We start from the raw sequence: 27,685 nt of genomic DNA, 5'->3' as shown, positions 1-27,685 counted from the left end.
AAGCAGGACCAGGACCAACACCAACTAAAACATCCCAGCCAGGGCTTTGTCAAGCCGAGTCTTAAAAACCTCTGAGGACGGAGATTCCACCACCTCCCTAGGTAACCCATTCCAGTGCTTCACCACCCTCCTAGTGAAATAGTGTTTCCTAATATCCAACCTAGACCTCTCCCACTGCAACTTGAGACCATTACTCCTTGTTCTGTCGTCTGCCACCACTGAGAACAGCCGATCTCTATCCTCTTTGGAATCCCCCTTCAGGTAGTTGAAGGCTGCTATCAAATCCCTCCTCATTCTTCTCTTCTGCAGACTAAACAAGCCCAGTTCCTTCAGCCTCTCCTCATAAGTCATGTGCCACAGCCCTCTGATAATTTTCGTTGCCCTCCACTGGATTCTCTCCAATTTGCCCACATCCTTTCTGTAGTGGGGGGCCCAAAACTGGAGACAATACTCCAGGTGTGACCTCACCAGTGCCAAATAGAGGGGAATTATCACTTCCCTCAATCAGCTGGCAATGCTCCTACTAATGCAGCTCAGTATGCCGTTAGCCTTCTTGGCAACAAGGGCACACTGCTGACTCATATCCAGCTTCTCATCCACTGTAATCCCCCGGTCCTTTTTCTGCAGAACTGCCGCTTAGCCAGTCGGTCCCCGGCTTGGAGAAGTGCATGGGATTCTTCCATCCTAAGTGCAGGACTCTGCAGTTGTCCTTGCTGAACCTTATCAGATTTCTTTTGGCCCAATCCTCCAATTTGTCTAGGTCACTCTGGACCCTATCCCTACCCTCCAGAGTATCTACCACTCCTCCCAGCTTAGTGTCATCTGCGAACTTGCTGAGGGTGCAATCTATCCCATCATCCAGATCATTAATAAAGATGTTGAACAAAACTGGCCCCATGACTGACCCCTGGGGCACGCCGCTTGATACCGGCTGCCAACTAGACCTCGAGTAGTTGATCACTACCCACTGAGCCTGACAATCTAGCCAGCTTTGATAATCATGTCCACTGCTTTCCCCATATCCACAGAGCCAGTTATCTTATCATAGAAGGCAATCAGGTTGGTCAGGCATGACTTGCCCTTGGTGAATCCATGTTGACTGTTCCTGATCACCTTCCTCTCCTCCAAGTGCTTTAAAATGGTTTCCTTGAGGACCTGCTCCATGATTTTTCTAGGGACTGAAGTGGGGCTGACCGGTCTGTAGTTCCGCGGGTTCTCCTCCTTCCCTTTTTTTAAAGGTGGGCACTACAAAGCTGCAGTGAGGGAATTTTATTTCATTACTGCATAACTTGATGCCTCTTTGTATGCACCAGAGAATTGCGTTGACCTTTTTGTCATTGTTCTACATTGAGGGTGGTTATATTATGGACCTTTAATTGACTTACAAATTGGAGGGAATACAGAGAAGAGCAGCAAAAATGATGCTGGTGTGGGATTGATTTGAGGGGAAATAAAAATTAAGTATGTATAACTAGGCAAATTAGTGCTTTAAATATGATGGGGGAGGAATATAACTGCCTACAAGTATTTAAGAGGCTGTAAACGCCAAGGATGCAGAGGAATGTGTAGAGAGATACCAAAGCAGTGAAGTGCAATAAAAGTCAGACTGAATACTGCTAACATTTTCATGACAGTGGGGTGTGATTGGCTTTGCAGTAGTCCTACAGGACAAGTGGTGACAGTCTCATCAGTTGGGGCTTATAAAAATGGCCTGACCAAACAAGAAAAAGATAGTGGAAACAGTCCCTCACAGGCCCGGGTATGAACAGATGACTTAATAGATAATATTCACCTCTCATTTCTGATAATATCATGCAAAGATGGAATTAGCGACTATGAAATTCAGGAAACAAAAAGGAACACACTCTTTAATGTTAACAGAGGCTGTCTTTGCTGCCAAGTGGGGTGTCTTTTACAGCAAGATAGCTAATGTGGGTTGGTTAAATGCACACTTTTTTTGACAGTGCAGACAAACGTTTTATGAATGAAACCATTCAACTGTCTCATATATAGTTCTGCTAACTACTGTCCGTATAACTATAGCTCTAAATTCTCAAGTTTGAAAATTGGCACTGCTAATTTTATTACTCCTATGGATTGGTAGTCATATGATCTTGACCATACTTCATATTTCTGTCAGGTGCAATAATGGTTTTTGTACTGCATCTTGATTTTCTGTCCTCTCATTACTCCTTTGTTTAACATAGGAGATAGGATTGGAAGGACTAGGTCAGTGTGTCCAGTCCCCTGCTATTGCAGGCAACGCCGTTATATAATCCTGTTAATAAACTTATCAAGTTCAATATTAAGACAAGTTAGATTGTTTACACCCATTACTTCTACTGGGAAGCTGTTCCAGAATCTTAGTCTAATTTCCAGACTAAATTTATTATATCATTTTATACCCATTTTGTCTTGTGCCAATATTGTCCTTTACTTTGCATAGCTCTTCTCCCTTCCTGGTGTTCACTCTCCTCAGATGCATTTATAGAGAGCAATCACATCCTTTCTTAGCCTTCGTTTTGTTAGGCTAAACCAGCCAAGCTGTTTTGTCTCCTCTTGTAAAATATGCTCTAATCAGTAGTTAATATTGGTATAATCTGTCTGTTATTTAAAGTGATAATCTGAGGTATATCCTCTCCTCCCTTGCTTTACTAGTTTCACACGACTGCCAGTAATTGTGGCCATTATTCATCGCCCAGTTTATTGGTCAGCAATGTTAACTGGTCATGTTAAATGTGCCATTTTTTTTTATTAAAAGCAGTAATGACCTAAAATCTATTGACTTGGTAGTGCTAAGATACTCTTAGTTTAACTTTCAAAGTAAGGTGTGTACAACTGTGCATAGGAACACCGTATGCAATTACAAATAGATTATTTGCCCCTGCACAGGGCCAGCTAGGTATCTTATTGGACCTGGGGACATGCAAATGCCTGACTTATTCAGGTGCACTAATCTGCAAGTGCAGTTGAAGGTACATAACTTCAAAAATCTCATAATTTGTGTGTAAACAGTATATGGGAGGCAGGGTGGATTTGATTTAAATCAAATTGTGCATTTTTGCTGGTTGTTATAATCTTAATATGTATTCTTCATGTAGGTTTCATTTTTAGAAGGTACACACTATACATTTTTAAACAGTGATGTATTTTGAAAACTTTTCAGATTAGTTTTACAGATATATCAGAAAATGAATGATTGTTTAGTTATTTCATTTTCCAAAGGTAATTGAAGCAGATATTTATGAAGTCATTGGGAGGTGAACTATCTCCAATTCAAGAGGTTAATCATTAATATTTGGAGGATTTTCTTGCCATGTTGTATTAGGAGGAGAACATCACCAGACAGACATTTAAATTGTTTTATTTAACTAAAACAACAATGTTTAGTATTCTGGATTTTTTTCTTCAGCAGCAAACATACAATATATTAACAAAACAAGCATATCATAGAATACCAGGGTTGGAAGGGACCTCAGGAGGTCATCTAGTCCGACCCCCTGCTCAAAGCAGGACCAATCCCCCGAATTTTTGCCCCAGATCCCAAATGGCCCCCTCAAGGATTGAACTCACAACCCTGGGTTTAGCAGGTCAATGCTCAAACCACTGAGCTATCCCTCCCCCCCAAATATGTAATATATATAAATATATAACCCCCATATGTCCCTCGCTTCTCACATTTATCTCTAGACTTCTTCTCCTTGTCCAGATCTATTCCGCACCCAACAATCTTCTATTCATTGAACTTTTTGAAACTTTGCACTTTTAGAGAGAGGTAAGGGATTGATTCTGTGTACACAAATTTGCAGCGGAACAATAGAGTTGAGGTCTGTTATTTCTCACCTCTATATATTATTTATTTATTTTCAAACATTTTTGCTGTTAACAAGCATGTTACCTCTGGAGACCCAAATCCAGTTTGAGAACTGCAAAACTAAGCATTTCTGATGGTGTCTTCTAAACTGAGCACGGAGTCCCACTGGGTAGATAGAAAGATTAACCTAACTAATCTATACAGAAGCCTTTGGAACCCCTAATCCATGAACAATTGAAACTCATTTACAAAACTTTTCTTAAACATTACTTTAACATTTCTTCAACATTTCTCATACTATAGAATTAGAGTTTATAATCCCTATTCCATGATGAGATACCTTTGAGCTATAATGTATCCTAATTAAAATAATGTTTAGATAGGTTTTTTTTCTCAAAAAGCATTTTATCAAAAAAATCCAATTTCAATTAAAAAAAAATCATAGGTTTTTACCCATCCTGGGAGGAGGTGAGTGGGGAGTGAATTGTTTATTACCTACTCAGCAAAGTCCACTTCTTAGATATATGATAAAAGAATGAAATGATGTGTTAATAGTTAGTTTAAAATATTTTTTTTAAAAACTGCTACAGTTATCTTCTTTTCTAACACAATTACAATTAGTTGCACTTCATAACTGCTGAAGCTTGTGAAATGTATATTTCTGCATAGGTGTAACGTGCCCTGATTCTGCAAGATATGTGCATTTTACACGCTTGGGTAGTCTTATTGACTTCTTGTGTGTGTTTTGTTGTCTTCACTGAGGGCTGCCCATGTGGGTTAAGTTTAGGGTTGCCACCTTTCTAATTGCTGGTAACTGGACCCCTGAGGCCCTGCCCCTGCTCTGCCTCTTCTCCCCCCCAAAACCCTCCCCAGGCCTTCCCCCCCCCCTCACTCACTCCTCTTTTCCATTCCATCTCTTCCCCCAAGCTGGTTTCCCTCTGCTTCGGGGCTGATACGGGAGCTGATGCAGCATGACAAGGAGTCTGCCTGCAGGTAGAAGGCAACCCTGGCTGAGCAGGGGCTGGTGCAGGTTAATTACCCAGCACCTTTCCTGACCCTGGGGTAGCCACTCTTTTGGTGTCCGGTCAGTACTTCTGTCTGGACATTGCCAGGTCCTCTTTTTGACTGGACTTTCCAGTTGAAAACTGGGCATTTGGCAACCCTAGTAAAGTTAAGCACATACATGAGTGCTTGCAGGATTGGGGTCCTACAGTTCATCTGCATCTGCCAATAGCGTGATCCTGCGCCAGCCAATCATGTTCCAAGTTGGTGAATTAATGATTTCTTTACAACCACATAGGATGCATTTTAATAGACTTGTAATTATAAACCTTTTGTGTAGGACAGCTAATATCTGTTGGCATTGTACAAAAATAGTAGTCTCCATATAGAATAAATTATTGGAATGTGGATCTATGTTGCATATTGTTTTTTAAACGTTGCAACCCATTGCCTTAAAAATTAACTTAGGGTAATATCTACTGTTTAAGTTTAACCTTGTCTTCTTAAGGCAGTGTGTTTTTTGGTTTTTTTTTATATTCAAACCAGGAATCAATGCCAATGTAAACGCAATATAATTTGTCACCTTTGCAATATAAGAATATTTAAAACCGATATCATCAGCAACATTTTTCAAAGATATAAATTTGATGAGGCGTTTACATTGGCATTGATTCCTGACTTGAATTTCAGTTTCCTTGGAGCAATTTAGGAAGTGGCGGTTGGAAGGTTCTGCATTCTCATGGGATAAAGTCTGTTAAAAAAGGGGGGAAATAAGTAGTTTGCAAAATGTTGAACAGATGTTTTGGCTTTGTGACAAATGGTTACAAGTGCTGTCTGGAGCATTTCATGTTGTGCTGGAGGACAAACATATGTAGATAAATGCAAATTTGGTTTTAAGTACTGTTGAATGCTGAAAAATGAAGCTAAGAAGAGTACTATACAATATCTATATGCAGAAAGATTGTATGACTTTGGAATTTCCAAAGACTAACGGAGGGCTTCTTAATACTGAAGAGGACAAACAGTTAATATATTTTGGGTTTTTTATAGGGCTCTTGATTAATCGCAGTTAACTCATGCGATTAAGTAAAAAAAAAAATCATGATTAAAAAAATTAATTATGATTAATCACACTGTTAAACAATAGAACACCAATTGAAATGTATTAAATATTTTGGATGTTTTTCTACATTTTCAAATATATTGCATTTTGTGTAATTGAAATCAAAATGTATATTATTTTTGATCATCATTTTTACAGTGCAAATATTTGTAAACAAAAGAAATAGTATTTTTCATTTTACCTCATACAAGTACTGTAGTGCAATCTCTTTATCATGAAAGTGCAACTTACAAATGTAGATTTTTTTTTTGTTAGATAACAGCACTCAAAGACCAAACAATGTAAAACTTCAGAGCCTACAGGTCCACTCAGTCCTACTTCTTGTTCAGCCAATCACTAAGACAAACAAGTTTGTTTACATTTATGGAGATACTGCTGCCCTCTTCTTCTTTACAATGTCACCAGAAAGTGAGAACAGACTGCTATAACATGAAAAATATCGCAGAATGGGAGTAAAACGGAACCAGGGACATACAATTCTCTCTCTGAAGGAGTTCAGTCACAAATTTAATTAACACTATTTTTTTAACGAGCATCATCAGCATGGAAGCACGTCCTCTGGAATGTTGGCAGAAGCATGAAGGGGCATACGAATGTTCAGCATATCTGGCACATAAATACCTTGCAATGCTGGCTATAGAAGTGCCACGCCAATGCCTGTTCTCACTTTCTGGTGACATTGTAAAGAAGAAGAGGGCAGCAGTATCTCCATAAATGTAAACAAACTTGTTTGTCTAAGTGATTGGCTGAACAAGACGTAGGACTGAGTGGACTTGCAGGCTCTAAAATTTTACATTGGTTTATTTTTGAATGCAGTCTTTTTTTTTTTAAAACATAATTCTACATTTGTAAGTTCAACTTTCATCATAAAGAGATTGCACTACAGTACCCTCTTTTGTTTTTTACAGTGCAAATACTTGTAGTCAAAAATAAATATAGTGAGCAATGTACACTTTTTATTCTGTGTTGTAATTGAAATCAATATATTTGAAAATGTAGAAAACATCCAAAAATATTTAAATAAATGATATTCTATTATTGTTTAACAGTGCAATTAATCACATGATTAATCACGGTTAATTCTTTAATCGCTTGACAGCCCTTATTTTTTATTACAAGTACTATAACTACTTGTACCAAAGATGAGTTATGTATGACTTGGTTTGATACTTTTGCTTTTCAGTTCTTTTACCTTTTTGCTGAATAGGCAGCAAACTACAGTTCTCTCCTAAGCTCAGTTTGTTCCACTCGGTGTGTAAGTAAAGTCAGAAAGGGTTTGATCTGCTCCTATGCGGTAGCTATCAGAATGCTTAATAAAACCTCCATTCTCCTGGAAAAACGGTGATGGTTTGCCCATCATTTAAAAGTATTTGTAAAGTAAATGTAATTACGGAAGGCATTTTGTTAAAGGCAAGTTCAACCCCTATAGTTGGCTGAAGGAGTCTTTGTGCTAGTGTTGTAGAACAGAATCTTAATGTATTTTTTGGTTTCTTTCTTCTAATCCTAAATTAGCAAAAGAAATGGTAGTGCACACATTACAGGCCAAATGAGTAGTAGTAATCACCAAAGCTGTGACAATAAGTTATGTCAAACTGCACTAACCAGAAACCACCAAATGATTTCAACAGTATCTCTGAGCTAAAAGGTAGGTTCCAAATAGTTTTTTGAAGTTTACTCTAGAGACAACAGGCATAACAGCTGAATGCCAGTGAGTCCATTATAGTAACAATGCTAGGAACCATCAATGCACAATTGTCTATCAATTTTAAACCATAATTGTTGGAGAGTTATAATAATAATGAACTTAAATATCCTAGTACCTTTCATTTCATTTTTAAAAATGAGCAGTAACAGTGAAGGAGCTGGCAATTAGCCAATGAAATCTTGCCAAGTTGCCCGTAAAGAGATCATAATGGCGGGTTCTACATGGGTAATCAAATATAAACTGGGCACTGAAGCTGTATCAAGTATACAACTTTTTTTAAAAAGGGTTTTTATTCCTAGATCAATTAACAAAATAATAATTAAAAAACATGAGTAACATAGCTTTGTAAAAACTAATTTATTTGAGTCTGTAAAACATTTGCTTTCTATTTTGTTAGCGAATAATTGTGCAGTGCGGAATTGCTATGCAAGTCAGTGGAAAGTTTTATCAAATGAGTCAAATGCTGATTTTACTATCCCATTTACACACAAACATTTTTATTTCCTGTCATGGATATAGGGGGAAGGGTAGCAACCTTTATGTATGCAGTAGCAAAAAATCCCTCTTTGGCAGCTTTACTGGATTGTCTTACCTCGTAAAGGGTTAAGCAGTTCAAATAACCAAGGTGGCACCTGACCAGAAGGACCAATGAGAAAAAATGATAATTTCAAATCTTGGGGGGAAGGATTTGTTTTTGTTGTTCCCTCTCTGGACGGAGGGAGAAGCCAAGCAGGTGCAATATCTCATGAAAATATACCTGTAAATAATCCATCTGAAACCACAGAAACTGAGAGTAGGGCAAGGAAACGCATTAGGTTATCTTTCGTTTTGGCTTGTGAATTTTCCTGTGCTACAGAGGTATTTTTAATCCTGTTTTTGTAACTGTGAAGCTGAGCCCAGAGGGGAATCCTCTGTGTTGAAATTTTTTTTTTTACCTTCCATCCTGATTTTGTAGGTGTGATTCTTTTTTTTTTCTTTATAAATAAAGTTCTTCTTTTAAGAACCTGATTGATTTCAGTGTCCTGAAGACAAAGGGTCTGGTCTGTGCTCACATTGCCAAGGCAACTGGTTGGTAGTTTATGCTCAAGCCTCCCCAGGAAAGAGGGTAAAGGGGCTTGGGATGTTTTGTGGGGATAGGGATTCCAAGTGACCCTTCCCTGAATTTTTGTGTAAATCGCTTGGTGGTGGCAGTAATACCGTCCAAGGACAAGGAAAGGAATTTGTGCCTTGGGGAATTTTTAACCTAACTTGGTAGAATATAAGGTTAAGGGGGTCTTTCGTGTGGGTCCCCACATCTATACCCCAGAGTTCAGAGTGTGTGTGGGGGAAACCCTGACATGGTAGTAGCGGTAGGATCATTTTGAACCAGAAGCACAGACCTCAGGATTTTAAAAGGACACATTTTTCCTTTTGGATGCTTGAAAACCAGGGAGGGATACTTTTTTTAATTTTTTTTTTCCAGGTGAGAGCAGCTGGAGTTATTTTTTTTGCCAGAAGGCAAAGTAGTTAAGCTGCAACAAGAAAATTCACAAGCCAAAACAAAAGATCACTTAACGTATTTCCTTGCACTATTAACAGTTTCTGTGGTTTCAGATGGATTATTTCAGGTATGTTTTCAGGCAATATTGTACTGGCTTGGCTTCTCCCTCCCTCCGGAGAGGGAACAACACAGAACAAAAACAAATCCTTCCCCTCCCGGATTTGAAAGTATCTTCTTTTCTCATTGGTCCATCTGGTCAGGTGCCACCTAGGTTATTTGAATTGCTTAACCATTTACAGGTAGGGCAATCCAGTACAGCTGCCAAGGAAGGATTTTATGCTACTGCATACATAAAGATTACTACCCTTCCCCCTATATTCATGACATTTCCACTGATCAATAACTTATCAACAATTTATTGTTCCTGTAGCTCATGTGCATTTTCAAAAACCTCCACACAATGCCTCCTGGCGTATAGTGTAATTTATTTTACTTACATCATACACCTGGCTGCTCCAAAGAGCGCTTTTGCTTACTAAAAATTGTCACAGTTGCTCCACTAATTACTAACAATAGGCTTGATTTTGCAGCCCTTACTGTTTGCAAGAATTTAGTCACACAAGGAATGTGGCTCTGGGGCTCTTAGTGTGAATAAATGCTCACAAATGTGAGTAACGGTTGCACGATCTAGCTCAATATAAGGCCATCTTTCAGTGTCATTGCTCTATAGGAACACGTGTAGGAAAATTAAGGCATTTTATGTGGTTTAACAATATTTCATATTTATTCATAGGGATAAAGAGTCCAAAATGCATTTTAGTACAAACATTAAACCTTCAACCCTGACAAAAATCAGCCCTGGAGAGAGCATTTTCTGTCCTCACAAAGCAACTTAAATATTTTTGGGATGATGGCATGTATATTGTACTCTGAAAAGATGCACCGCCTCACTGTCTCTGTTTGTATGTAGAGTCCTGTCTGCTTACTTTATTGACATGTTTTGCTACTTTTAATACCAGTTATTGTTAGCTTTTCTGAGCCAATAGGGCCAGGAGAGACTGAGGTGGTGTCTCTCTCTCTTGAGAATCATCAGAATAATTCGAGTTGCAATTGAGGGCCAAGTTCTGGTTGCATTGTGGCTTTGGAACCCCATTGTGTAACACAGGTGTAATGGAGAGTGTAATTTGGACTGCAAAACCTTTTTTCTGGTAATGTATGTGATCCCAGGTTGAGATGCTGAGGTATTAATTACAAAAAACATATTTATACTTGTAAATTGAGCAAATTTTGACCTGGCAGTCCAGAGATGATATAAACTTAGAACCCCACAGTGCCATTTTTAGTTTCTTTAGAGCAGAATGGGACCTTAAAATAACTGAGATCTGTAAAGCCTTTCATCCCAAAGGATCACAAAGTACTTCAGAAACCATTATACAAACTGAATGTATGGTTCACTTAACTCTCCACTGAAACACAGCCATCTCTGGCATGAAATGTAGCAGTTCTTAAACAGGCAAAAAGAGTGCTACCCAAAAGTATAAGATAGGAAATAGAAAAAAGATTCCTGTATCCATTTGAAACTGCTGGGAAAATTCAGCAAGGCAGAATGGCCCAGATCCGTTAAAACTGGGCCTTAAACGCTTAAATCCCTTTGTCTTCCAAATCCCAGATTTAGGATGGAATATGGGATATTTTCATGTGGGGTTCTCTCAGTATCTCTTGTTGAAGCCATTCCTCTTTGTGTTAATAATTACTCATTGGACAAGAGATAGTGAGAATGACTCTGTAGCCCAGTGGTTAGGGAACTTACCTGAGGGGTGGGAAAGCCTGGTTCAAATCCCTTCTCTTCATGAGGCAGAGGCAGGAATTTGACGTGGGGTCTCCAACGTCCGAGATGAGTACCATTAACTACTGGGCTAAAGGTTATAAGGGTGACCATCCGCCCACCTTAGTTGTTTTGTGTGGAGTTAAGAATGTGTTGCTGCCATTATTGCAAGAACTAGCTTAGGTGCCTAAGGTGCCTGACTCCAGGAAAGTGTTCCCAGCTGTGGATTGCAGGCACAGATAGATGCCACCCTATAACCCGGATTTAGGCACCTGATGCTGTTAGATGGGTGGGCCTAGCTTACATAGCACCCCTGCCAAGTGTGCTGCCTTTAGTGGATCGCATTCCCAAGTGCCTCTCTTTTCCCATGTTTGTACAGACTGCCTAAGTGGCTAAGTCAGCGGATTCCCCTGGGTGGCTAGCAGCCTAAATTCCTTTGAATCTGTTGCTACTCCTGTAGTCTCAATATTTTGTTTGCATTGTATTTTAAATATATTTGAACATTAGTGCCTGCCAGCCAATGTATCTTCTTTCCCTCTTTTTTAGAGTGAGCTGTTTTGAATCCTTGCATTTATCTATCTTCAACTCTTTGTCTCTTCCAGGATCATGCATGATAGTGGATTCCTCAGACCATGATCCTGGAGAAAAGGCTCGACTTCAACTTCCTACGATGAAGGAAAATGACACTCACTGCATTGATTTCAGTTACCTTTTATATAGCAAGAGTGGAGCGAACCCTGGAACCTTGAACATCTTAGTTAGGGTGAACAAGGGACCTCTTGCTAATCCCATTTGGAATGTGACAGGCTCTACTGGCAAGGACTGGCTTCGAGCTGAGCTGGCTGTCAGCACCTTCTGGCCAAATGAATATCAGGTAAGCCTGCAATACATCCTCCTGTTATTGCCATGGTGTTAAATGCTGCCAACATGTGGGGTTGTGGCATCCATGAGACCTGATGTATTTAAAGAGCTTTTCCATACAGTTTTAAGTGTTGTTCTCCCATTCAGTACAACACTTCTTTTGGGGTAAGGTTTTTCCCATGAAATTTAAATTCACAAGGAATCTGTTTTGTATGATGTCCAAAACCGTACATTAAAAGCACTCTATTAAACTTGGAAATCCAGTACTCAGAAGTTAGGTCTCCTGTGCATTCTTAACCCACTTCCCCCTTGTGCATAGGCTTTAAGATACAGTCTTTAATGACATGATCACAAACAATTTTTTCCCCCGTTGGAAGCCTGCCTCGTTCAATTCACAGGATAGATGGTGCTTGCTTAATGGGTAGCTGTTCAATATTTGGTTTTCTCCTTATTTTTCAGTGTGGTCCCATGCCTTTTTTAGTATACGCTATTCAAACTCTGCTTTGAAGACAGAATTGTTACTTGTGTCATGGGCTTTACTGTGGCTCTCATCACTACATCATCTAAGCGTGTCCCAAACACTAATGCATTTATTTTCACAACACCCCTGTGTGTTTGGTTTGTGATTTGATTGGCATTGCTTAGCAACTCTGTGGCAAAGGCAGGAATAGAATCCAGTTCTCCAGAATAGCTTTCAGTTGCAAATTTACAAGTAGGAAGGGGACATTGTCAAAACTGTTAGGCTTAACCTTGAAAGTTGTTTCACCTTGTTGGTGTTAAAATAACTAGAAATGGGCTCTGTTGGATTAGTTTGAGAGACGGCTGCCCTTCTGGTCCCTTGAAGCTGCTGCTTTAGGCTATTCGGGGATATGGTGTGAAGAACAAAACTGATGTACACAAGAATACAGCCATGCAGTAAGGAGGAATTGCGTTAACTAGTTACATCTGCTAAGAAGCGTCAAACAATCCGTGTCAGAGCTCTGCGCAATACTCTAATGGACTGATCCGAAGCCTATTCAAGTCAATGGGAGTTTTCTATGGATTTTAACAAGATCTGTCTCAGACCCCAAAGGAGCTGTTCTGATTCATTGCATTCAGTATCTATATGAAGTGTGGTGTGTTCACCATTTTCTAAATATCAATTTTAGAATTTTGTATTGCCGCCCATTACCATAGTACCTGAGTGTCTTCTGTGTAAAACCTGTAGCAATAAACAAGTCCCTAGTGGATTCTGTGGCGTTTCTGGCACTTCACCCATTTCAGGGTTAAAACTGTGCTAGGAACAGGATTTTTGTTGATATTATTTTTTTAAAGATTTTATCAACTCCTCCCACCACTTATTTTTTGATTGGTAGAGGTCTAGAGGTAGTGGTGTAGGAATTATGAGCATTGTGTGTGGAAAGACTTTTTCAAAGAGGAAGGTATTGCAGTATTTCCTAAATACGGTCAGACTAGTTTCACCTCGATAGATATTTAAACAATATATGAGTGTTCCATTATGCTTTATCTCATCAGATGCCAGTCACAGCCATGAGTTTCTCTTTTATTGGTTTGTTTTTTAATACTGCTGTTTTACTTACCCTCTTTTTTTTTAAAGTTTAAAGGTATTTATACCACAAAATATGTTGAAATAACACGAGATTATTAACGCCATGAAAGCAAAGTTCAGATAGTTTGAGTTGTTTGTGGGGGGCAGGAGGTGTTTTTCTAAGAGTCTTTACATTATTTAAAAGTAGGGATGATTTATTGGTAATTTTTATAGCAGTGATCAAGTTTTTGTATACCGGTGTAGTCAGGCTTGGCAATGAGATTCGTGGTTGGGAGTTTATACAGGTACCATAGACATTCTTCATTTATGTTATAGCCTTCATATAATCTCTGTAAAATCCTGCACTGAGAAGGTCCCTCCCACTCCCAGCTCCCCAGTGTAATGTTAAAATAATGTAAAATACATTGTTGTTCAATTTTCTTATTTTTAATTTAAAAATAAGAAGTAGGTCTGGGTGCATATTTTTGTAGGCCTGCTGTGATCTGTACATAAACTGCACCTGGCCTGTAACTGCTGCTCTCCTGCTGTTCTCTGGTTCAGTCAGTTGGAACCAGTCTAGCTTTTTCCATTCTTAGTAGGAAATTATATAATGTATCACTCTGTGTTTTTTTGTTTTTGAATAGAATTCATTTTTTTCTGTCCTTCTGTAAGAGCTTTCTTTGAGGTCCTGAGGTTAACAGGGCTCTTTCAAGAATACAGAGTTATTTACAGTGTTAGCTTTTATTTTGAGCTGTACTACAGAGCACAGTATGAATGCCTCTTCTGTTCAGTTGCATTCTATGCAACAATGCTGCAGTTCACTAGCTCCACAGGTTGCCTGTCCACCCCTTGTGAGTTCAGTAAGCAGTACAGGAAGAACCTACACATGTTTAAAACAAGATTGAAGGCAAACCATTTGTTTTGAGAATTGCATTGTCATAAACTAAACCTGGCTTAGTACAGATGCCCAAGCAAAGTCACTTTCTGTTAAAGATTATAAACTGGAAAATGTATATAATATGTGCAGTTTTAATCCAAGCAAACCTGCATATCTGATTTTTTTTTTTTAATTTATTTCCATTTACTTCAAAAGGTCAAGTAGAAGTCAACGGTAGGTATCAAAAGTGATGTGTATCAGTTGTTTAGATACCCAGACACATGAATAAATAAAATACATTAGCCATCTCTTAATGACACATACTATGTTTAAAACAAACTCAAGGGGTGAACTGGAGAATTACAGGCCAGTAAGGCTTGCATACCTGGGAAATTGATTGAAACAATAATTAATGGTAGAATAATAAAAGACCTGGAAATCCTGATAATATGGCCTGTTCAGCACAGTTTCTGCAAAAGGAAATTTTTCACTAATATATTAAAATATTTTGAGCATATTTAGTATTGGATAAAGAGAAACTGATTGTGACATAGTTGATTTAGATTTTCAAACAGCCTTTGACAAGGTCCTTCACAAAAGGCTACTAAATAAAGGAAGTAGTCATGAGGTAAGAGGCAAAATATTGTTTTGAATCAAAAATTGGTATAAAGTGGTGTTCTTTGTTAATGAAACCAAATCCAAGGAATGGAGCAAGTTTGTATTTTATATAGTGTAAAGACGGTGTTGTAAGTGGACTGAGAAAGGAGTTTCCTTCCACTCCTTAGTGTATTGTTAAAAATCTCATCACTTACTTTCAATTGTTTAGCTGTGCTCTGTTGACCATGATGTGACTGTTCCAAAACTGGCAAAGAAGAAATGCTTAAGTTCTGCAAAAGCTTTGTCAGAAATTAGTGTCCTCCATTGCAGTCATATAGCAGAATGTATCGTTCTCTGGCAAACCCCAACATTCCAAGTGCTGAACTATATTAAAGCTATAGGGCACATAAGGTGAGTGAATATGTTGCTGATAAAAAGCAAGATAAGAGGGCTCTACTCCTGCTCTTTTGACACTCCTGTGCCACGTGCATGCGAGCAAGTGGTAGTTTAGAAAAAAGTAGATGTATTTTTGTAAGAACTGTTGCACTCTCTCCAAAGCATAATTGCCATTGGCTAACTACTCTCTGGGAAATGAAAGGGAGGCTGGCTGATCTGGCTGTGTTCCTGTGGGTGCTTTCAAGCAGGAGGGCCAGTAATAATTGTAGGTTTTATACTCTAGGACATTCCTTAAGTTATGTAATGATATGATTTATCTCTTTTGCTACTGGCAAGATACCTTCATTTTTCTAAAAAGAAAAGGAGTACTTGTGGCACCTTACAGACTAACAAATTTATTTGAGCATAAGCTTTCATGAGCTACAGCTCACTTCATTGGATGCATTCAGTGGGAAAACAAACAAACCATTTTTCTGTTTAACATGGGGATGAACTCTCTAGGAGAATTGTTTGGTTAGAGAATCCTTTGGGATTGAAGGCCCATATTTGAATTCAGTACTCATTAGTTTTTGTTTACCTTTGTTACTGTTGTAATGGAAAAAGGCCACCCTTGACTTATCTAAAATCTATTTTAGGGAAAGGAATTTCTGAGGTTGTATTGTTTAACTCACTCTGGAGTTTTGTCTTTCATTTTCCGTATGGGTTACTGTAAAGCATTAGTTTATTCTAGTTAAGCTGGTTATTTCTGTCTAACTTCGTATGTGGGCATGTCTACGCTGCAAAAACAAAAAAACACACGGCAGAGTGTCTCGGAACCCACATCTGCAGACTTGAGCTTGCACAACAGCACAAAAATAGCAGCATAGGCATTCTTTTAGGCTAGAGTTTGGGCTCTGAAATCCGGTCGGGGGTGGGAGGATCTTGGAGCTCAAGCTCCAGCCTGAGTGGGAACATCTACATTATTTTTAATTCCATAGCACAAGCCTGAGTCTGTATATCCGGGCTGTGAGATTCACTGACGCAGGGGTAATGGGGGTGGATTTTTTTGGTTTTGTTTTTTTTGATCTTGCACGTATAGACATACCCTAAGGGTTCTATATTAATTTCCCTTGATTTCTCCGCTGTTTGGTTAATGAGAATCATCCTCTGCTCAAGAGTGTCTCCGCCTTTGGGCTTCAAGCACTATCATTTTCTGTTTCTCCTTCTCTCTTGCTGACCACACTTCCTGTTTAGTATTTACTCTTAGTTTTGTATTAACAACAAAGGGGAAGGAAATCAGGCTCAAATAGGAAAGAACAGGATAAAGAATATTTAGATGAGTTAGATGCAGTCAAGTCATCAGGGCCTGATGAAGCTCACCCTAGAGTACTTAAGGAACTTGTCAAAGCAATTTTTGATCCATTAACAGTTCTTTTTAAGAACCCATTGAGGACAGGTGAGGCCCCAGAGGACTGGAAAAGGGCAAATATGATATCTATGTTCAAAAAGGGGAAAAAGTAGGGCCTTGGGGAATTATAGACAAGTCAGCCTAATTTTGATACCCAGAAAGATACTGGAACAAATTATTAAACAGTTTTTAAGCACCTTGTAGATAATAACCAAACTAGGTAAATATGGGCCAGATTAAATGACTCTATAAGGCTGGTGCAGAACTGGCAGAAAATCGGACCCATAAGAAAAGTTTAAACAAAGTGGGCATGTTTAGTCTTGAGAAAAGAGGACCGAGAGCGGACCTGATAAGTCTTCAGATGTGTTAAAGCTGTTATAAAGAGAACTGATCAGTTGTGCTCCGTGTCCACTGAAGGTAGGACAAGAAGTAATGGCCTTAATATTCAGCAAGGTAGATTAAGGTTAGATATCTTAAAATTTTCTAATTATAATGGTAGTTAAACTCTGGAATAAGTTTCCAAGGGAGATTGTAGAATCCCCATCACTGAAGGTTTTTAAGTACAGGTTTTTGTTTACTTTTGTTACTGTTGTAATGGAAAAAGGCCACCCTTGACTTGTTTAAAATCTATTTTAGGGAAAGGAATTTCTGAGGTTGTATCGTTTAACCAACACTTGTCATGGAGAGCCTAGGTTTACCTGGTCCTGCCTCAGTGCAGGAGGCTGGTCTTAATGACTTCTTGACATCCCTTCCAGCCCTACATTTCTATGATTCTATATGATGCTATTGTGAAAAAGGCAAATGTCATTCTGGGGTATATTAACCGGAGTGTCCTACGTATGACACAGGAAATAATTGATGCACTCTACTTGGCAATGGTGAGGCCTCATCTAGATTACAGCATCCAGTTTTGGCAATCCCCTTTAAGAATGGGAGAGTTGGAGAAAGTCCTGATGAGAGCAACAAAGATGATAAAAGGTTTGGAAAACCTGAACTATGAGGATATGTTGAAAGAATTGGGCATGCTTAGTTTAGAGAAGCAAAGGTTGAGGGCGAACATAAATCTTCAAATATGTTAAAGACTTCAGTAAAGAGGGTGGTGATCAATTGTTCTCTAAGTCCACTGAGGGTAGGGTAAGAAGTAATTGATTTAATTTTCAGCAAGGGAGATTTAGGTTTGTCATTAGGAAAAAACTTTCTAACTATAAGGATAGTTAATTATTAGAATAGATTACTCAGGGAGGTTGTGGAATCCCAGTGATTGGAGGTGGTAACAGGTTAGAAGAATACCTTATCAAATTAATACTGTTAGTGAACAAATTTATAATAGTCAAAAGGTACTTCATAGTGGTCCTTATAATTTCAGTGAAGACTGGTGGTGCATTGCCATTAACAGACTGATAAAGAACTACTATGCCCAGAATGCCTTATTGCAGTGTTTCGCAAACTGGGGTCTGTGGGCCCCACTGATCAACTCTTCCTCCTCCTTCCCTCACTCTCCCAGCACCTCCCGCACACCACAGAACAGCTGTTCCCGATGTGCAGGAGGTGCTGGGAGGGCAGGGGAGGAGCAGGGATGGGGCATGTTTGGGGGAGGGAGTGGAGAGAGGCAGGGAAGAGGAGGGGTGAGGACTGAGCAGGGGGCTTGAGGATCCCTGAAAAATTTTAAATCAAAATGGGGGTCCTTGGGTTGCTAAACTTTGAGAACTGCTGCCTTTTTGCTCAGTTCTGAATCCTGCTTTGAATAACTGTTCCAGTCTGCATTTGAATATTGAAGAGATATATAAGAATGATAAAGTTTTCAGTGTCTCAAAGATCCTGGAAATTTTTTTTTCCTTATGTTCTTAAAGTCCTGAAAATTATAAAAGAATTATAATAGGTTGGTGGAAAGTTGATTCGGAAGCCATGTGATTTCAGTGTCATTAAAGGTTTGTCAAAGATCGTAAGAAACAAGGAGTCCTCCTGAAATAGTAAAAGTTGTTACCAGTGTGGATGGAGTGGGCCAATGCATTCAGAGGTGGGCACTAACATAGCAATACCATTCGGTAGACACTGTTTTCACTTAAATAAAACATAGTGCATTCCATTTTGAACTCCCTTATTTGCTCGTTAATCACTTGGTCTTTTGGCTCGTTTCCCATAAGCTTTCTGCAACAAATTCAATTTTTACGTCATTTTGTAACTGATGTGCAATGTTTCCATCCTCATGTTTCAAATTAAGAAGGTTCTGAGCAAAAAACGGGAAAGGAGGGGTGAAAGAGTAGATTTTGATATATTTAAGTGATGCAGCCAGTAGGAGCATTTCTAAAAAATAGGAAGCAAGAACGTACTAGCTGAAAGTGTGAGAGGAAAGAGAAATGGGATATTTTGCCCATGTCCTTGCTCTCTCTAACCACACTGGCAGTTAAGTTAAGCCACATTGTTTCTGCCAACCATGGCTTAATATACTCTTCCCTGTGCAGACCACACAGAACCATTTTCCACGCCAAGTCCCTACTATTTTTTAATTATTTTTTTTCAAACCCATCTAATTGCTATTTGTTGGTCTCTCTTAGCAGGTCAGGCGACCAGTATTTAAACCTTGTTAGCTGAACCCATGTTGAAACTGTCTAAAATTGGCTCAGTTAACATGGTTTGATTGTAAGTGTAGAGAGGGTCTTAAAACCAGAACTTGGATATCATAGTGCAGTTAAATACCTAGATAGATTGTTGCTCTTGATAAGCACATTCTTGAGAAACTTTTAGAAAGGTTTCACTGAGGAACAGAAAATTCCAGTAATGGTGACCTGAGATGGTGATCAGGTGAAGTCTAATCAGTCAGAAGAAGTGCATTAATGAAAGGGAGTCAGCCTTGAGACAGGCTGGCAGGATACAGATGTAGCAGTTCGAGAGATGGGGAAAGATCTGAGTGTTCGTAACCTATGTGAGAGAGGTTCCATGTCAGGAGAACATATTCAATTAACTGAACTTTATCAAAGTCAGTGAAAAAAGTAAAATAAGGTATTAATCCGTCAAGAAATTCCCTGAATAGGTATCTTTTCTTTCCCCTTGCCAGTTTATTTAAATCTAGAGGTTACAAGTAAGATATAGGCAGAATAATCTGAAACCTTTTCTACACAACCCAGCTATTCCTGCTAAGAACATACATGATGAATAATAAGCAGTGTAGACACTGTTTTCACTTAAATAAAACATACTGGATTCCATTTTGAACTCCCTTATTTGCTTGTTAATCACTTGGTCTTTTGGCTAGTTTCCAATAAGCTTTCTGCAACAAATCCAATTTTTACATAGTTTTGTAGCTGATGTGCAAGGTTTCCATCCTCATGTTTCAAATTAAGAAGGTTCTGAACAGAGGTTACTTCATAAATTCACCTTTAATGAACCTTTTCCATGAAGGATTTTATCAATTTTGCGGGATCACAAATAAAGGTAGGACAAATTTCAGTCTTTTGTAATCCAGTGAATGGCTAGGGATGAATCTAGTACTGACTGAAAGAAGATGATTGTAGTAGGTGCTAACCCATTAAAGCTGATTTCTTTAGTAGTTGTAGTTAGAGATGGATATCTTTTCAAACCTTCAATAATTGGCACACCCTCTAGAGTTTTTCTTTCAAGTGATTCATTCCCTAGTTCTCAAATTTGGCAAAATGCAAGTGAGGATTCTGCTATGTTTCTAAGATATAGACTCATAGACTTTAAGGACAAAAGGGACCATCATGATCGTCTAGTCTGACCCCTTACACATAGCAGGCCACATAACCTCACGCACCCACTCCTGTAAATAGACCCCAACCTCTGGATGAGTTACTGAAGTCCTCAAATCATGGTTTAAAGACTTCAAGTTATACAGAATCCAACATTTACTCTAGTTTAAATCTGCAAGTGACCTGTGCCCTATGCTGCAGAGAATGGCGAACGCCCCCCTCCCCGGTCTCAGACAGTGTGATTTGGGGTAAAATTCCTTCCTGACCCCAAATATGGCAACAGGTTAGACCCTGAGAATGTGGGCAAGACCCAGCAGCTAGACATGTGAGAGAGAATTCTCTGTAGTAACTCAGAGCCCTCCCAATCTAGTGTCCCATCACTGGACACTGGAGATATTTGCTGCTGGCAGTCACAGATCTGCTACATGCCATTGTATGCAGTCTCATCAGACCATCCCTTCCATAAACTTAGCAAACTCAGTCTTTAGGATTTTTTTGCACCCACTGCTTCCCATGAAAAACTGTTCCAGAATTTCACTCCTCTAATGATTAGAAACCTTCCTCTAATTTCAAGCCTAAACTTGCTGATGACCGGTACATAGCCATTTGTTCTTGTGTTGACATTGGCGCTTCACATAAATAGCTCCTCTCCCTCCCCGGTATTTATCCCTCTGATGTATTTATAGAGTTCAATCATATCTCCCCTAAGCCTTCTTTTGGTTAGGCTAAGCAAGTCAAGGTCTTTGAGTTTCCTCTCATAAGGTAGGTTTTCCATTCCTCAGATCATTCTAGTAGCCCTTCTCTTCACCTGTTCCAGTTTGAATTCATCTTTCTTAAACATGGTAGACCAGAATTCCAGCTGAGGTCTCACCAGTGTCTTGTATTATGCTACTAGCACGTCTCTGTTTCTACTGGAAATACCTTGTCTGATGCATCCTAGGACCGCATTAGCCTTTTTCACTGTTGCATCACATTAGCGGCTCATAGTCATCCTGTGATCAACCAGTACACCCAGGTCTTTCTCCTCCTCTGTCACTTCCAACTGATAAGTCCCCAGTTTATAGCAAAAATTCTTGTCGTTAGTCCATAAATGCATGACCATATACTTAGTACTATTAAATTTCACCCCAATTATATTACTCCAGTTTACAAGGTCATCCAGATCTTCTTGTGTGATATTTTGGTCCTCCTCCGTATTGGCAATATCTTCCAGCTTGGTGTCATTTGTAAATTTTATTAGCACACTTCCACTTTTTGTGCCAAGGTCAGTAATAAAAATGTAAAATAAAAAATGTAAAATAATATTGGTCCCAAGACTGATCCCTGAGGAACTCCATTAGTAACCACCCTCCAGCCTGACAGTTCACCTTTCAGTATGCCCCATTGTAGTCTCTCCTTTAACCAGTTCCTTTTCCACCTTTCAGTTCTCACATTCATCCCCATCTTCTCCAATTTAACTAATAATTTCCTATGTGGAACTGTATCAAATGCCTTACTGAAATCCAGATAGATTAGATCTACTGCATTTCCTTTGTCTAAAAAATCCGTTCCCTTCTCAAAGAAGGGGATCAGGTTGGTCTGGCATAATCTACCTTTTGTAAAATCATGTTGTATTTTATCATTTGTTCCAGAATCTTGCATGCATCTGAGGTCAAACTAACCGGCCTGTAGTTAACTGGCCTGTAGTTTTCCAGATCACTTTCCTTGCCATTTCTTAAGCAGACCAGTGGTAGAGCTAGGATTAGAACCTAAGTCTCCTGAGTCCTAGTCCGGTGCTCTGTCCAGCAGACCTCACTTCATATAGTTTTATTATGATTAAATTGTATTTCTCATGTAAAAAAAATTCAGGTGTATCTTCGTACTCTTGCTTGGTGGGTGTGCTAAGGCCTTCTGACTTTTCTGCATTGGGGTTGTGACCCATGAACCCCTTGTGCCAACTGACAAGGGATTTACAAGAATACCTTGCTTTTGGTATGTAGATTTTGGTTAACCGAAGAGTGTCATGTGAAGTCTTAAATAAAAGCCAGGGTCACACTGGTTGTTAATATTCTTGTGAAATGTATGTACTAATACTATGTAAGGAATTATGTATGTACTCTGAAAATACATTCTTAGGTAATTTGAAGAAGCAGGTTTCCTGTCGGACAAAAGATGTTTATTCGCCTGTTTTTCTGTTGGTATGTAAATGAAGCATTGGAAGATAACACAATGGAGGCACATTTACATACAAAGTCAAAAGAAAGATATGAAGTCAACACACAACAGGGGAACCTTGTCTTGAGATAAACTTCAAAGGGTTGCTGGTCTACCTTTGGGGAACAGAGACGACATCCCCATCATCCTGCACCCAGGAAGTAAATGGGCAGTATGTTTACGTTTATGAAAATGGGAATACAACCAGTGCTGCAGAGGACATTTGGGGTGCAGTAAACTTCTTTAGACAGGTGGTTAGCCAGAGAAGTTTAGTCTCCAGAAAGCATGTTATGAGTTTGTTGTGTATAACCTTTTGCTTCCATTATCCATACTATGTCTTGAATCTTTGACTTATAGTGAAAACAAGTTTATCATCAGTCTTGGTGCAGTGGTATTAAGTAAGGAGCTGATCCTCAGCTGAATCATACAAGCTGGTGTATACACTGTTCCATTGGGGACAGCAGACCTGACAGTTTTCTGTGAGTGTACAGTGGAGAAAGGGCTGGACATTACAGGGGAACACTTCAGAGGTCTTGGGGACTGGGGTTCAAAGTAAGGGCTAGCATTGCCCACAGAGCTTCGGTGATTAACAGGCTTATGGAGTCAGGGAGCTGACACCCAGTTGAGCACAAGGAAGTCTCCCTCTCAATGGAAGCAGAGAGGTAACAAGGTGATTCACAGTCCTGGGAACCCCGAGAACCATCACAAGGGTAGTCTCAATTAGGCCAGGTGGTGTATGCTTTCTCTCTCTTTCAAATTCCAGTAACTCTAGTGACAGGATAAAAAAGGCAAAGTATGCCAAAGTTAGCACATCTAGTGCCCACATGTAGGAAAGGGTTCACAGTGCTAATGTGCAAAAAGAAAAGGAGTACTTGTGGCACCTTAGAGACTAACCAATTTATTTGAGCATAAGCTTTCGTGAGCTACAGCTCACTTCATCGGATGCCGAAAGCTTATGCTCAAATAAATTGGTTAGTCTCTAAGGTGCCACAAGTACTCCTTTTCTTTTTGCGACTACAGACTAACACGACTGTTACTCTGAAACCAGTGCTAATGTGGTATACCATATGTCCAGTTTGTTTTACAGTCCATCTCTCACATATTGTGAGGCTGTTTGGGAGAAAACAAAGATTGCACAAACTGAGTTTTCTATCCTGCTTATTATCTAGAAGTCTCACTGTTTCTCTCCTGCTTCCTCTGTTGAAAAGTGTGTTATTGCTGAGGAAAAAGAAAATGTAGAATCCCATTAATTGTCCCTTGAAGCTATAAAGATAAAGCAGCGACTACAATGCACCTTCCATTTTCTGTAGTGTCTCCCATGTAAAAGATGTCTGAAAACATTAGAGCTTGGTATCCTTACAGAGGTGACAACAGATGGGGAGAGAAAAAGCTAGGAAGAAGGGAAGTTTTCAGCTGAGATATGAAATGACAATGGTCAAAGGTGAGAACTTTAGGAAACTGTTTTGCATAGGGCTTGCAGAGGAGAAAGACTCCTGCGCTAGCATTGTATGGAATGATAGAGAGATGACCAGTGCTAGATATATGGCAAGGGGAACGGAGCAGGAAGGGAGGCTGAATTGAAGAGCGATAGAGGGTTTTACAAATGAGGATGGTGATTTTTTGAACCGGTTTCTGAAATGAAAATGCCCAAAGTCTCACTTATACCATCAAATCTAATAGTGCTAAGAACCTTGGGTGAACAGCTGGAAATAGAAAAGTAATTCAGATTATTATTTATTGCAATAGCATGGGAGGAACATATGCAATGATTCATATACATAAAATAAACTCTTACACAATAAAATGTCAGTACATGGAATTCTTTGTCACTTGCAGATGCAATAAATTCACGGTCAGATCATAACCCTCTTGCACTGATAAGTAGTTACTTTCACAAGTGTTCTTACAGACTTCAGTAGCACTACTCCTGAGAATAGTTGTTCATCAGTGTAAATAAAGGGGGGGTTACAAACTAGCCCTCAGAAAAATCTGGATTTGCATTCCTTCATTTTAACTGTGACGCTACAGGACACTGCATCATGAGTCAAGAAATCTCATCAATTTTTATCTCTTTCCTAAGGCACTGAGTTCCTATGGGCATAAATTTGATTTTGCATTTAAAAAAAAAAACTTTTAAAACTACAATGCATATGGGAACACTGTTCGAGAGTCATTGCCTATGCTCTCCTATGTCTTTTACAAATGAAAACATTAAAAATCATTTTAAAACAAAAGAAAAACATACCCACAGGGACACTTTTCTCTTGCAAGTTAAATAAAAATGACATACCATAAATACCAGAGACAGTATGAAGACTAACTTTTTAAAATTGATTTATTTGTAGAAGTATCAAATGATAAAGCTGGTCTTGGTTATTAGTCCAGATTTTGTGATCTGCTGCTGTAGGTTATTTCCGTGTGTCTGTTTTGAATAATAGATATTTCATTTTGTATTTGATTCTTAAAGAACCAGGAAAAATAAGTGTTCAAAAGGGAAGGAGACCTTTTTGTACACTAAACGCTGTCAAGAGTAGACTGTAACATTTCCATCCAGCAGTTATATGATGATTGTGATAATACTCCAGCAGCTCTTGATGCAATACGGAAAACAGAAATGCAGATAAGTACCATTTTAAAACAATTTATTGTGAAGTCATATTGACTGCTGCCTTTGGTGGCTGATAAGATTATGCTTAGTTTCTTAGGACTTATTACTTTTCTGTGTGATTTGAAATTCAGTGTTACCCACTCATCCATTCCATTACAAAGACTGACTTTTCTGCATTTTAGGCTGCATGCAATGATTTGAACAAAATATTGGTTCTGGGAGTGGGGAACTGACAAAAAGTGATATTTAGTAGTTAGCCAGAAGTAGTTATTTGTGGAGAACTGAAATATCAGTTCTGGGAATACAGTGGAAAAGTGAAAGGATGTAATTACCTTGAATTATTATAAGAGCCATGTTAGTTTTGCAACTAAGAGAGGCTGAAGCAATGACGAAACAAAAACTAGATACCTGCTGTACTTGTGGTTAGTATGTTTTTTTAAATTGTTTTTGATAAGATGGTTACAGGATCAAGTTATGCTGCTGTAAATATGGCAAGCTGAAATACTGACAACAGGGATTGGTCACTGAGAATTATGTCACCCACTGCCATAACCTTCCTGAGGATTTACAATTAAACCTGATAAGTTTGAAGATAAGACTAGGTTGAAACAAGTTGTGGCTTGATAATGGTTGTTTTGTTTCTGTAATATAAATAACTATTGTACTTTGCCACTTAAATTCCCTTAGGAAAATGTCACTATATTAGCATTTCTTCTGTGATGGCTTTAAATTACTTTAGCCTATTAGAAATACAAAATCGTTTGTATTTTACATTAAACAGGGAGAAAGTGTAATAATTCAATATCAAATAACATTCTTGATTATAAACGAGAGTTGAAAAGAAAATTTTGCTCAGCAGCTAAAAGCAGCAGACCTTGTGTAAATCAGTGCCCAGAAATGAAGGTGTGGCTTAAGTTGATGTCACCCTCACAAACAGAGAAGGCCTTCCACTCCACTGAATGCTGAAAACTCCACTCCAAAAGAGATGAGGAAAGCAAATAACCTTAGTTTCTTTGCCTGTAAAAATAGCAGCTCCTCAATGAGAAAGCTCATATGGACATGAGTTTCCTATCCTTCCAGGCCCATCACTGGAGAGGTAGAACAGGTCAGCCTGTGGATTGCTAAATCAGTGGAGGACTTGGGGTGCCAATCAGCAATTTGCATTGCATGTTCCTTGCATCATGAAGGAAATAGCTTTTGGGCTTTTTAAAGACATAGTGGCTATCGCCTAAGAAGAAATAAATCTGGCTATAAACCAGCCATATACAAAGTGATCTACCTGTCTGCATTCCAATGCCCCTTAGTGAACTGGATAGTTTTGTCAGCGGTTCTCAACCCATGGCCGCCGCATGCAGCTCAATTAGCACACAGCTACGGCCCAGTTTAGCTGTGTGCTAAAGGCCAGCCCGGGTGGCGGGATCTGAGTTCCCGGCTGGCTGGCACGGTGGAGCCCAGGCTGCCCCGCCACCCAGCACAGTGGGGTCGGGGCTGCCAGCCCGCCCCTCGTGGTGAGGGTCTAGGGTCAAGGCTCCGGCCTGGCCCCGCAGTGTCGGTGGTCTGGGGCTGCCATTCAGGCACCTGAGCTCCGGGGTCCAGGGCTGCCGTCCAGCCCCACAAGCTCCACCACGGCTGCTGTCCAGCATATGCATCCCACAATGAAAAATAAGTTGAGAACCACTGGTTTAAGTCTTTTTCCTTTCCTTTCACTCGGAATCTCTCTGAAGTCTTCTGCTCCATTGTTCTCCACAGGGTTCTGAATATCATCAGTGTGTCTGACCAGAATCTACTAAACTATGGGCATGATCCATGAAGTCAGTGAACAGATTCTTATTAGAATAATAGAACCATACGGTTAGAAGGGGACCGCAAGGGTCATCTAGTCTAACCCCCTGCTAAGTTGCAGGATTTGTTGGGTCTAAACCATTCAAGACAGATGGCTGTCCAGCCTCCTTTTGTAAATCTCTAGTGAAGGAGCTTCCACTGTCCCCCTAGGCATTCTGTTCCATTGCCCTACTATTGATTTCACTGGGTTTTGAGTGGGGTTCTATGAGCAATAGCAAAGGCAGTGGCGCTAGCTCTCTCTAGACTCAGGAAAACTTACTTTAGGGGCTAGAAACTTCATTTGGGGGGGGGGTCAAAAGGTTAAGATCTGCCGAAGCTTATGGCTTCAGCCCCAACACTTACCAGGGAAAGTTTTCTAATCATCACTAGTAAGTAGATGTTTCAAGCCTTCATGAGCACAAATAGTATAGGGCTCATACAGAAGGATCGGTCAGCCAATCAAGTAATAAACCTTCCAGTATTGCCAGTCATATACATTAAAAAGTAATAAGTTGGGCACCTCAGAACTATGAAACTGACTTTAAAATAGGAGTTAAAAAACTGAGCTTTTCTTATTTATCATATGGTTTTTGAGCCTTAAGGGTTCACTTTTCAGGCTTTTACCTGCACTTTGTGGGATTTAGAAACTTACTTTGTTGTTTTATATGAAAGCTGAGATTCTCATGTAATCACTTGACTCCAGGCACTGCAGCTTTAAGAGAAATACTGAATATCACAAGACCGGGGTGGGCAAACTTTTT

The 27,685-nt window shown here is 39.3% G+C and overlaps 1 protein-coding gene across 11 annotated transcripts in view; it reads left to right on the top strand.

The window, feature by feature from the left end:
• Nucleotides 1-27,685, top strand: part of PTPRK (protein tyrosine phosphatase receptor type K) — a 581,803-nt gene that overhangs the window by 189,038 nt on the left and 365,080 nt on the right. For all 11 annotated transcript variants that reach the window (XM_084622841.1, XM_084622840.1, XM_084622838.1 and 8 more), the window contains exon 3: nt 11,552-11,823. In XM_084622841.1, the coding sequence (XP_084478967.1) occupies nt 11,552-11,823 (272 nt within the window). The remainder of the gene's footprint in view (nt 1-11,551; nt 11,824-27,685) is intronic.

The sequence above is a fragment of the Lepidochelys olivacea genome (genome assembly GCF_965140295.1).
Source record: "Lepidochelys olivacea isolate rLepOli2 genome assembly, chromosome: 3".
NCBI lineage: Eukaryota > Metazoa > Chordata > Testudines > Cheloniidae > Lepidochelys > Lepidochelys olivacea.
Note: the sequence above shows the minus strand (reverse complement) of the source record. Positions and strands in the feature narration are given on the sequence as shown.